At 42.6% G+C, this 12,585-nt stretch overlaps 1 protein-coding gene across 2 annotated transcripts in view; it reads right to left on the bottom strand.

Annotated features, from left to right (window-relative positions):
* Positions 1 to 12,333, bottom strand: part of NPNT (nephronectin) — a 55,205-nt gene extending 42,872 nt beyond the window's left edge. Inside the window, exons 1-3 of one of the 2 annotated variants that reach the window (XM_037380651.1) lie at positions 12,211 to 12,333; positions 10,740 to 10,840; positions 2,653 to 2,703 (exon numbers count right to left, since the gene is read on the bottom strand). In XM_037380651.1, the coding sequence (XP_037236548.1) occupies positions 2,653 to 2,703; positions 10,740 to 10,840; positions 12,211 to 12,281 (223 nt within the window). In that variant the 5' untranslated portion in view covers positions 12,282 to 12,333. The remainder of the gene's footprint in view (positions 1 to 2,652; positions 2,704 to 10,739; positions 10,841 to 12,210) is intronic. The other variant, XM_037380658.1, reaches the window with a different exon arrangement.
* Positions 12,334 to 12,585: the final 252 nt, after the last annotated feature.

Here is a 12,585-nt window from a genome sequence, read left to right as displayed (position 1 = left end):
TCTGCGTATAACTCTTACATTCTTTTTCTCTGCTTTGCCTCTTAATTTCTGTTCCTTAATAGTTATTTCTTATTCCTTACGCGCTCTTTCTTGCATGATGCCCACAAGAGGGTTTCATTGACAGAAGTTGCTCTCAAAGTCTTTAATTGCTCTTTCTGTACCCCTCCACTCAAATCTGCCTTGAAATGCCAGACTGCAAATGTCCAGCCTGTCCTTGGAACTTGTTTTTCACCTCTCCAACGTCTAAAAATATACGTAAGAATAGCTGCCTTTGAAACAAACTATGCTGGCCACCTGCCTTTGAAACAAACTATGCTGACCACCTGCTTCTGCCACCTCTTCCCCAGTAACATATAGCCCTTATTTATTCTGACTCTAAATCCCAGCTCCTTAAAATTCAGTTTGCCGAAACACAGAAAGTAATCTGTGCACCAGACCAGCAATGTTTACATACTAGTCAGCTTCACAAACCTTTACTGGATCCTCTTACACCGCTGAATGCAGAACAGACTTCCAATCTTAAGGTTTCTACCTCTGTTCCCTCAATGCCAACATTATAAAAAGACTTGCATGTTAGCAAAACAAGCTTTCCTATATGCTTCCTCCTTCACCTGAAACTGGCTCCCTTCTTCCTGTAGTGCTAACGGACCACAACCTCAAGCTCTACACTTCTCTTCCTCAGAACCAGCTTTAGCTCACGTCTGTCTCTTTCTATTCACATTCTGTAATTCTTTGCAAATTATGCAATCACATGAACACACGCTCAGGAAAATAAATCTGCCTTATTCACAGTAATTTTGATCTAGGATCCTAAAGGTATGAGCTAACTTGTAAAATATATCACTACAACTCTTTCACAGTGACATATTTCTTTTTTGTTCAAATACATGCAAATGCAGGAGAATGCATAAAGCTTAGCCTACCACACAATTACCAGGGTGTGGTAAAAACAGCTCATACCCATAACTCATACTACAGAATTACTTCTGAAAAAATAACTTTGCTTCCCCAACAAGTGTACTAGCAGTCACAACACACTCTCTGCAGAGCTTAATAAGGCTGACTAGGGCAACTGGGTTTTCAGATAATTTAATATGCAAAACATTCCTTACTCTATTTTTTGAGAGGTAATAAATTCCCTTGACCAACCTGTAAGTAGAGACCAACAGTATCATCAGACAAAACAATAGTACCTAATGCCTGAATATTTTTTCACAAATCACTTGCACTCGTCTGTAACATTCATGAAAACATACGTCAAAATGCAGACTTAAGCTTCCATCTAAAACATACAGTTCCATCAAGTAAGCAGCTCCTAATCTTTCATGCACAACTACTATATTTTCCTGGGTAACTCACTCACTCAGTTTGCACATACAAATCTGGTAACAGCAGATTAACATGATAAACTGCAACCAGTGTGGGCTATTCATTGCAGTGAATTCTTCATTTGGCTATGACTGCTGCCAAATGCGTTTCTAAACTGCATACACAAATCCAAGTTCATGAATGTCTCGCTATTCAGAACAGCACTTGCAAGCATGCCTAACTTAAGCATGGGTAACACTGAAATCAATAGGATTTGGTGAAGTCAGTGAAAGTTAATCTAATGCTTATGCACTTCAACACTGTTTTTAAAAAACAGTGAAAATCTGATCTAACACAATGCAAAATTAGAAAAGCAAGAAATATTTCAATCTTTGTCATTCTTCTCACGTTTGTATTTCAAGTGGTGCATGATAATTGCTTGAAGAATGGTGCCCTATCATCTCAAATGCCTTTGTTACCTGAAGCTTTCTGTGTGTCTACTGAATTCCAGCAGGTAGAAGCAGGCTACCATGAGTGTCTCTATGCGTGTTGGCAGAAGACAAAGTGGGCCCTATTGCTATTTTGTTTGCTAGAATACAACACCCACTGGCTTCAGTGGAGTGACTTCTGCATCACAGTAAAAAACCTGACGTTCACAGACAGATGAACAGCTGATTGCTTTGCTCCCCTTTCTGAAAACTGGTATTCCTACCACAGGGCTAAGTAAACCAGCCATACCAATTCCTAAGCAGCAATGGACTGCAGCCCTGGGCACCAATGTAAGCTAGCGCTGATTTCATTTTGCTGTAACATGCCAGGTTGTACACTGCTGTAGGGGAGGGGCTGTAAAGTTTCCCTGTGGTGGGAATGACAACCTGCAGTGGAGGTGCAAAGCAGGCAATGGGGGGCAGTAAGTGCTTCACCCCTCCCAAAGTAACCTCCCACCGCACATGATTCAATACTGTGAAAGCAAATTAGGCCTCCTAAGTCTGACAGCTTGTAAATATGATGCTGAGAGTATAAACAATTTGCAGGAAGGAAAAAAATATTGCCTGGGGCTTGAGGGTAAAATAAAGAAAAAGGAACAGAGTGAAAAGCTGAAAGTGCAATAGTTTGGAAAAGAAGTACATCATCTGATAAGTGACCAGGATAAAAACCAGCCCTGTTAATTTCCTTCCCCCCGCTCATCTTCCCCAAATCAAACATTTTAAAAAGGAAAAAACCAAAAGAACATCTACATCTTCTTGTCACGTATTATAGTTTTCATGTAAGCTCATAACTTACAGGCTGTAACTCCAAGTCATAACCTTGCCAAAATTATTTCAAGAAATATAGTCATCTAACCTTTGGGCTGGCACCTTAGGCTGGCTATTCTCTGCCTTAAGACGTAGAAAGCTGCAAAACAAATATCCAAAAAAAGAAATTCCAGCTTTTTTTTCTGTAAGGAGGATGGACTTGGCTGGGGTTTTTATCAACTTGTTACATTCCTGGAGACTTACACATATTCAACATTCAGAGCTTTTCTGAAATAAAAAAAATTCTGGTACACGTTTAAAAATGGAAATACCTTACATCAGTATTTCATTATGAGATTTAACAAACATTCTGATACATAAAAGTAATTAAATATAATGACGTGATGCTATTCTTATTCAATCAACTAAGGAGCTACACTTTGTCATGTTTCTTATGGTACATAGCTGTAAAAATTCTCATGTTTCACAGTTTAGGTTCAATGTTGCCATCAACAGAACATAAATGCTTTTCTTAAAGAGACAGTATCCTTTCATTTACATTTAGGTATATATTTTTAATGCTGTATCTCCACAAAGCAAACATAAAGGGTTAGCATCTGGATGTTAATTTGAAAGTAATTCAAATTACACCCATTTATGAATATCTGAACATCTGCAACCAATAAACATGCTAGTATATAAGTTTACTGGTCATTTTTATGATGTTTAAATTTTGAATGTCATCTAAATTAAAACTAATGCTTGAAGACCTTTTCAGCTCTTACTACCATGTGAAACGAGATACACTACAAAAGTTAAATAAGATGGAAGCACAGATTTATGTTTCAGGCTCATTTTAAATCAATTTATTTGCCAATAAAGTTAACATTAGCAACATAGCTTGTTAGTCTACATAGCCTTATTATAAAAGTCTGGGACTTAAGCAACAGTAGCTCTTTGTATTTTAAGTAGTATGTGACCAACACTTAAGGGTTTGGTGTGATTGCAACTTAATCTTGGTTTAAATTAGTTTTAACCAGAAAGTCCTTTGGCATTTGTTACAGTGGAGGGAGGCTCTCCAGGTTGTTGCTGGGCTTTGAGAGAAGCTCCCAACACAAATATTCTACAGTTGTAAATGGTCTAATCACGTTCCTGTTGAGATTTTGTTGGGAAAAAACTGGACTGCAAAACCATTATTCTGTGAATGAAGTGCAGAAGGGATGCAGTGGAGAAGTGGAAAAGGATACTGTATCTTTAACATCGTAAAGCCATAACTTCTTTAAAAGCATAAAGCTTCTACACTGAAAAAAAACCCCAAACAACTGAATAAAAATAGCAAAACCTCATTTTTTTTTCTTGCATAGCAGTATTAAAGCAGTATTGCAATTCTGTATAAAATGTCTTTTCTTTGAAAAGTACCAGGGTTGCACAAAAATACTGGTCATTTTATAGGAAGTGTACACGCTGTACATCAATATTAATTAAACATTTATACAGACTGTATTCCTGCAATCAGCAATGCAGTAACAAAATTCTTAAAGACTTTAAGGAATTTTCTGCTAGGGGTCAGCCTCCTGGAAGCCAGTACTTTTCATGGCTCGTTATTGACAAAATCATTTTGTCATTTGGGTTTATTTTTGTGCATCTTGGACTATACAGAATTGCCGTTTCCACTGAAAGCATTTTTATGTGCAAGAAACAGAAGTCCTAAGCAGCTCATGGCCTCTTCTCCCATTGATGTATGAGATGATTTATATGGGTAAACTCCCACCAACATTATCATTGGTTATACAAATCTCCTCCTAGCCATCAATGAGAGCGCAGCCACCTCTTCCTCCCCCGCCCACCACCTTGCATCTCTGTAAACAGATTGCACAGTACAGATACACAGTCTTTAAGCTCATTAGGACAGGAGCAGCAGCATAGACACTGGAAGTTTCTTCACAACTGTTGGAAGGCAGCAGCAGCAGCAGCATGCACAGTTCCCAGCAAAGCATTTGTTTATGCCCACACCTGCTACGTCAGCTTGTACGAGCTTCCCTCTCTCTCTTGCAGGTCTTAAGACCCGCCTGAAATCGTATGGTTTCTACTAGGTCTGACTAAATCTAAATGCTAACCTGACAAACTTCGATTAACATTTTTTTTAATGTTGCAGCTAAGGGGAAGGGTAAATCGATGGCTTGACTTATACTTTCCTAATGGACTATTTCACTTGATTGCTCTGTCCCTAGGTTTTTAAGCCAATTGTCATGGTTTTAGTGTGAGGTGGTGAAGAACTAATGCAGGCCTATTCTGGTGTTGCTCCTTAGGTAGAACACTCAAACCTCAGCACAGGGAGGTAACCAGATGGAATTACAACAGGTGAATGCTCTGAAAGAGCACACTCATCTTCACCACTCCTTCTCAAGACAGAGTTTATGGACTTTGTTACAGTTTAAGGAGAATTCAACATTGAAATGAGCAAAGCAATCAAATAACATCACTACTTGTAAACCCCATGTTCAGTGGGATTTTATTCCTGTCAAGCAACTTCTGTTTGGCAAACTTTCTGCCTACCAGACAAAACCTCAGAGTACCCTCTGCTGACTCCAACAGTCATGCAAACTCCTGCCAGCAGCGGATCTGACCATTGATCTGCATCTCTTTATAGAAGCTGCAGATCCAACCTTCTATTTTGTATGTGTGTGAACACAGCAAAAAGAACCATTTCTGCCATCCCTCAAGCAAAGGAGTTGTCCAAACTGTAATCCAGAATGAGAATTTCAAGCCATTTTATATTGCTTTTCTTAAAAAAATCTTGCTTAACCTTTTAAATCTATATAGAAGTAGTACCTCTTTCTACAGTTCTTGGCGGTTAAACTGCAGCTGAAATTTTGAAGCAAAAGGCAGCCTACATCTTCAGTGTACCTCGACTACATAAAACTAGCACACAAATCAATTACAGACATGCAGCCAAGTACAAAGCAGGTGTATTTTGTTCATGAAAGACACACGCATGTGGAAACCATTTTTATAGCTTTTGAAAGAACTACAGAGGTATCTGTAAGCCAGATAAAAGCAAGGCAGGTAGACCATTAGTTCTGAGAATAACTTTCAGGGAACCAAGATGCATTAGTGGCAAAAATGTCCACAAAGAACTATTTTTCAGATAAACTCTAGCATTGTCTGTGGGAAACTCAAGGGGAGAACTTCCACTTTCATACTGAAGAATCAAAACCATCACACTACTTCTCAAGTAAGTCTTTACATGAAATGAGCGTACCTCTTATCCTGTATTTTAGTTTTCTGATAACTGGGTTCCAGAGCTCAGTATGTGAGTCTATATTCACAGCTGATTTCTGTACACTGGATTATGAGTGAGGGTCAGTCAGCCACAGTTCCAAGGACTTTCCTGCTGCCTGGCCTACCTCTGATCTAGCACAAACACTTGGACAACAAGGCACAAATTATCCTTTCCTTTAGAAACACTCAGTAAGACAGCCATCCCCACAGAATAATGTTACAGACATCTTATTGGAGGGATGAGAAGACAGGCTTCAGCAAGTCTCCTAGACTACCGTAGCTAGAACACAGGAACAGACATGACTGTTTTCTATTCTGCAGTTGACATTTCTCATTCAGCTCAAAGAACTGCATTTCAGCCCTGCCACTGCTGGAAATTCTCTTCCCCCAGGTATTTCAAACCATGAAAAAAAAAAAAAAGTTGAATCAACTTCCTAAGGCAAATTTTTTCTGCTGGCACACAGAAAAGTGCATTTGTGCAAGATGTGTGCAATGATGCATGCCCTGACTTGGTTTTCTCTGTAAGCTTAAAAACCCGTTGAATGGGTTCTGAGTTAGGACAACACACTCAGTACCACAGCTGTTGTCTTACAACACAGAAGAAGTTATGAATTTAAAATGTACTGTTGATACCCGCTCTCACCAAAAATGTTCTGTCACAGGAAGCCAAAACTCCCTACTCCGAGAGAAGAAATCCAGAAGAAACTCTACCCTCACTTTTGCTATGGGCTATAGTTTTGCTGTGTGCACAAAAATAACAACACATAGAAGTGCAAGATAACAGCCCTATTTTTACGCGTCTCATCAGGTACTTCATCAACATACTATTTTGCACAGAAGCAGGCTTTTGTCTGATTACTCCCACTTAGAAATATTACTCCCATTACTACTTATTTAGGAGCATGTAAATCCTGCAGGCTGGGCAACAACATGGGATTTTGGGACTAATTTCCAATTGGGATATTTAACATCTAACTTTAAAGCACTGATGCTACGAGTTCATCAGTGTAAAGGATCAGCTCTACACTGACAATAAGGTTACTTCACATGAACTAAAACCTGTTGCCTAAATGTTTCTGCTTCTTCCAAATCAGCCTTTCTACACACCAGGTTTAACAATAAACCCAGTTTATATAGCAGACCAAAATCTCAGAGAAGCTACTTAATTACATGAGTGATGGAATATATCTGCAGTTCTATATCTAGATTAGGCCACTAAATAAGTGTGGATGGATTTTCAGCTTACAAGGACTAAGAAATGCCAACAAATTTATTTGAGTTATGTTTGTTTGGCTACTTTGAAAATATGGCTGTATTTGTATCAGTCTCAAAATGGATCTAGTTGCCTAAACATGGATCACACTTTACTGTTCACAACCTGCAAGAAAGAAAAAAAAAAAATTCAAACTGTTTCAAGGTTCTTGATTATTGCAGTTGGGGGGACACCTTCTAAGTGCATTTGCTGGAACTGGAAAGGGCTGACACTGACAGGCTTTGGAATCAAGTTTACAGACAGATCCTTACATGTGCATGTAAGGCATGCCTTACATGTACAACTCTTGGTTGGTGTAATTTATTAACAGGAGACAGAGGATGTTTTTAAAGGAAGAGAGTAAATTAAAGGAGGGGCCTGATTTCAACTTCTTCCTACATGTTTATAGGAGTGAAAAAGGCAGTATGTGAGTTATGCTGACTTGCGTACTAAGCAGCAGTAAGCAGAATTACGCTCTACGTGCACTCCTTTGTCAAAGGGATATAAAATGAATTACACTCCACACTTCACAACAGCAAGTTCAGCTAACACAGTTCAGCTGCCATTTGAAACAGTATGGATGGATTATGGATGGAAGATCAGGAGCACTGAGTTACCAAGGCTTAATGAGTTACTGCTTGTCAGCTGTGCCACACTCCTACCCTGCTAGACATATACAGTCTTAAACATCTTAAACAATTAAACCATTACCTTAAATCACACAGTTGGTTTAACCTAAGACATTTTTTCTCAATAGCCATGGGCAGAAGGCATGCCCACACTTGTCTGGAGGAGCAGCTCAGCTGGACAGCAGAAAATGTATCCAGGTATGTTAGAAACCACTTGCCCGTGTGTGGCTCAGAGGTCTCCATGAACTGGGACAACCCTGTCATGTACCAGAGCCTATATTCTTGCTATACTCTGGCTCCAGCATGGCTCTCACCTTATATATGTTGCAAAAAGATGAATTTGGAGGTAATTAGTGCCTACATAGTAGATCATGCATGACTAAGCAGGTGAGAGTCCAAAGGTGCTGTAGCACTTGCAGCCACACCAAGGATGGCTCAAACTAGTTTGAGAAAAGCAGTTCAAGTTCACTAATAAAGAGCTCAGCATTACTGCCTGAATATTTACAGCTGCTTTTTTGGACTCATTTTTAAATTGGGTCTCACTGTTAACTTTTAAGCCTGACCCTATGCTTGTTTTTATTGCAAAATCACAATTTATTCTAAAAATAGCAAAGAAAATATGCATCTAGTAGAGAAAGTCTGACATGTATTTATGCCACTCATTTTGGGGACAGGACTAAGAGGTTTGCCTTTCTCCATCGAGAAAGCAGGAGAAATAATTGTGTACTTGGCTTTTTGAAAATTTTCAGTAATATCCCTTTGTACAGTAAAACACTTGAGTTTTCCTTTGAGGTCAGGAATGCTGCTTTCCCTGCCAGGTTAATCCTTCATACCAAATGCCACATTCCCAAGGTGGAGAGTTGACTACAGATTTTGTTTGGCTGCAAGCACTAGAAAGATTCACTTTCATTTAGTGTAATCTCCCACTCTGTGATATGACTGGAATTTTCACCACCCACAACTGGGGCAGATTTTCTTGCTTTATTTTGCTAAGAGTTTGGCTCTTATTTAAAAACTAGAAGGAACTGCTAAGTTTTTAATAAGCTCTTCACCCAAATAGCTGAGACTCTTCTGAACCAGAAAAAAATGGGGCATTTAGACACCTAAGTTATAACTGTATTCCTTTGGAAGTCTGGTCCCAACTACTGGAGATAAATAACCATATAAAATCCATCTCTGTACTTCTTGGAAACGTGCATGGAGAGCAAATCTGTGAGTAATGGACTAAAATGCAGCAGCAGGAGGTGAAAATTCACCAAGCTTTAGCCTTAAAAAAAAGAGCATTTATAGTATCTGAAAAAGTTGGCACTACAAATGACCTTACTAACAAAATTCAAAGAATAAAAAATAAAACATACTTTCAGTGTATTATAGCCTCTGTTTCATTTTCAACTTTTAGTTACGAATCTTTTGATAGCATCATTTTATGCTATTCCTGTCTTACAAGACCATGAAAATGCAAATCCAAATCAGAGTTGGTAATAGTGAGAAACTGACTTCCACCTGAACATGAGCTGCATATTATGGTCACAATACAGGAGACAATTTGTCTAAGAGAATGGCCACAGTGAGACCCTGTTGGTGTTTTGGTTGCGTTTTTTTGTGTTTGTTCTTGCCTTGTTGTTTTGTGGGTTTGTTGGGTTTTTTTAAAATAATGCAAATAACTAATACTTTCCAGTCAAGCCTTCATAGCCTCAAACATGTAATAGCTTGATGTTTTTCAAATAAAACTGCATTACCAAAAATGGACATAGATTCCATCATCTCCGGAGTAACCCCAGTCAACCCACTTCACATTCTCCTTCCTTCTCTGTAAACATTCACCCCAAGGAAAAGACTACCTGTTACCAATTAGAGCCCTAAAAATCAAAATGATTCATGCTATGGCCTAAGAGATATCAAACTGAGAACTTTGCATCAAAAATCAGTATCAGGGATGGTATGTTCCAGAAGTAATTTACATAGCTTTTTTTACCAGTCATCTTATATACCTATTAAACATTCTGGGCTTTTAACACACTTGGGAAGGAAGAAGCCAGTCTTGCTGTTTACAGATTTGAACAAAACCTTTGCTGAGAGTCTACAGTTGCACTGCCAATGCTGTTTCTATCTTTTGCCTAGTATTTGCCACCTGCAGTCACTACCCTGCAAATTAAGCAACTTCAGAGTATTTAGTACCTGTTTTACTTTAAAAATGGCTTGGCAGAAAATGATCTAGTTTGCAGACATCTGCATCTAAATAAATAAATAAATAAAACCAAAACAAGGACCAACAATTACAGGTTCACTCCTGCAAACACTTAGGGAGTATCACTCATGTATGCACTGTTAAAAACATGAGCAAACGTTCCCAGTATCAAAGGCTGTAGTTTTAAAAGCTGAGGTCTCTGTGACACCCCTAACAATTTTAACTTCTACACAGTGCTAGCTGCCACCCACAGAATACCTTTTGAAGATGCAGTTAATGATGAAGACTTATTTACTTGGTTATCCTGCAATTATAGCAAAGACTCCAGATAGATGGAAGAATCTCAGCGACATTTCTCGTCACGTGTGACCCTGTAAAAGGATGCTGTCAGGTGGATTTATTCCCTTAGTTTTGGGTTACTGAAAGAATGTTTGAACTTAATACTAACTGGAACATTTCCATCGACTTTCCGAGTGAAATATTAATAATTTGGGTTTCCTTCTCGGACGCAAATGTTCTCGCCCCGCAGTGCCTGTAACATGACACAGTTTGGTGTTACGTCAGGCTATTAGAACAGAGCATGAAATGAAGTGGAAACCAAACAGAAATTCCCACATTCTTATTGCCCTAACTAAAGTTCACCTTACTTGATTGCAATCGTTTTTAGTAGTTAATAACAGACAGAATTTGAACGTGACAACATCCTTCTAAGTAAGTCAGACTCGCACGTGCAAAAGCCTAAGCCCTGCATTGTAAGAATGGGTGTGAACACGTGAAAGACGTGACTAGGTGTGTACAAGCCTTTTCTACGAGTGACTAGAAGCCCCAGCAGCAACAATACTCACGTTGGCATTGGCCCCAGGAGAGTCGGGCCCAGCCCCAGCAGCAGTCAATTCTACTTCCAAACCGACACAGTCCTGTGGAGGAGACTATTTGCCTGGGCCACCTGAGCGAGACAGTTCAAAAACGTCCAATGAAACATTTTGAAAGTAGCTAAAATTATTCTAGAATAAAAAAAAGAAAAAAAAAAAAACAACCCACAACCCCCAAAACACGAAAGACAAAGAGCAGCAAAACCCCTTTCCTGAAGGGAAAGAGATCCCCTTTTTTTTTTCCCCCCCTTTTTTTCTTTTTTAACAGTAACTGGTCTAAGATGAGTCTAAGATATTTCTATCGTTCATACTTTGTTTAGTTTAGAAAATGCTACTGACTGTAGGTGAAAAGGGGGAAAGATAATGATGGTAACTCAGTAAAGCCTGAAGAACCGGGCATGCCTTGCAGCCTGCTCACTGCTGCCACCCCCAGGCTGGTATTGAGTACCGTCAGAAGCCTGAAACAGTTTATAACATGGAATAAACCACCATCATAAAGTTTCAGCACTGGTTTACTGCACAATATACGACCAAGTTTTCTCACTGAAACATTCAAGAGAAAAGAAATCAAACCAAAGGCTTCCAGAGCTGTTACAAAGAAATTACGCCGAAAAGGAGAGCTGCGGTCTTCCCTCGTTCCAAGGACAAGACGGCACCGTCTCAAGCAGATACGAAGCGCTGACATAAATCGTTAGCGTTTGTCACTGGCAAGCTGGAACCAGACGCACATCGCATTTCAGCCGAGCCCGGTGACCCCTGCGGAGGGACCGTGCGGCGATGTCCCCGGGCCGGGCCGGCCGCCCCCTGCACCTGACGCCGCCCGGCGCGGCCCGTGAGGCACAGGCGCCGCGGGCAGGCGCTTCCACCCGGTGCGTGTTGAAACCTGAGCCGCTGCCTTCGCCGTACTTCGTTTCGAGTGCCTCGCGGCGTCAATACACTAATCCTATTTTTGCAGCACGCGAAGAGCTTTGTTCCCAATTCCCGCGGGACACAGCCCTGCCAGAGCAGTATGCGCCTGAGCCCGTGCGCCGGCCGCCGAGCGATGCGCAGGCCGAGGGCGGCGGGCACGGGGCAGAGAGAGCCCGTCCCGGGGAACGCGGCAGCGGCGCCGGGCCCCGCGCCTCCACCTGCGGCCGCCCCCCGGGCGCTGGCGCTCGGCCCGCCGGGCACCTCTTCCCAGCCCGGGCGCCCAGGCGAGTCCCGCCGAGGTCCCCAGCCGCCCCCACCTCGCCGGGAGGCAGCCCCGGGGCCGGTAACGAGCCCCCGCCGCCATTTCGCGCCCCGGCGGCAGTCAGGAGCCCGCGGGCCGTTACAGCCCCGGTGCCGGAGCCCCCGCCCGCCCCGCGGAGAGCCCGGGCTGCCTCCGCTCTCCCCGCGGGGGCTCCGACCCGCCCGGGGTAACGCCGACCGGCCGGCCCGGCACCGCCGCGCACCCCGCGCCTACCTTCTGTCAAACTCGCCGGCCGCCCCCAGGGAGAGGCAGGACGCCAGGAGCAGCCGCAGGCAGAGCTCCATGGCCGGCGCCGAGGCGGCGCGGGGCGGGCGGCGGGCTGCGGGCCGGAGGGTCCGGCTGCGCTGCCACAGCTCCGGAGCGGCGGCGAGCGCCCCTCTCCCTCTGCCCGCCCGCCCCGCTGCCGGGCGGAGGAGGCGGGGAGCGGCAGCGCCGCCCGTCCCCGGCAGAGGCGCCCGCGGCCGGACCGCCCGCCTCCCGCGGAGGGGCAGCGGCAGCCCCCGGCGGCGGGCCCGGCCCCTCGGTGCCGCACGGTCCGCACGCGGGAGAAGCCCCCGGCTCCTTCCAACAGGGGCCGAGCGAGGCAAA

The sequence above is a fragment of the Falco rusticolus genome, chromosome 1 (assembly GCF_015220075.1).
Source record: "Falco rusticolus isolate bFalRus1 chromosome 1, bFalRus1.pri, whole genome shotgun sequence".
NCBI classification, from domain to species: Eukaryota; Metazoa; Chordata; class Aves; order Falconiformes; family Falconidae; genus Falco; species Falco rusticolus.
This window is presented reverse-complemented; position numbering and strand designations above follow the sequence as displayed.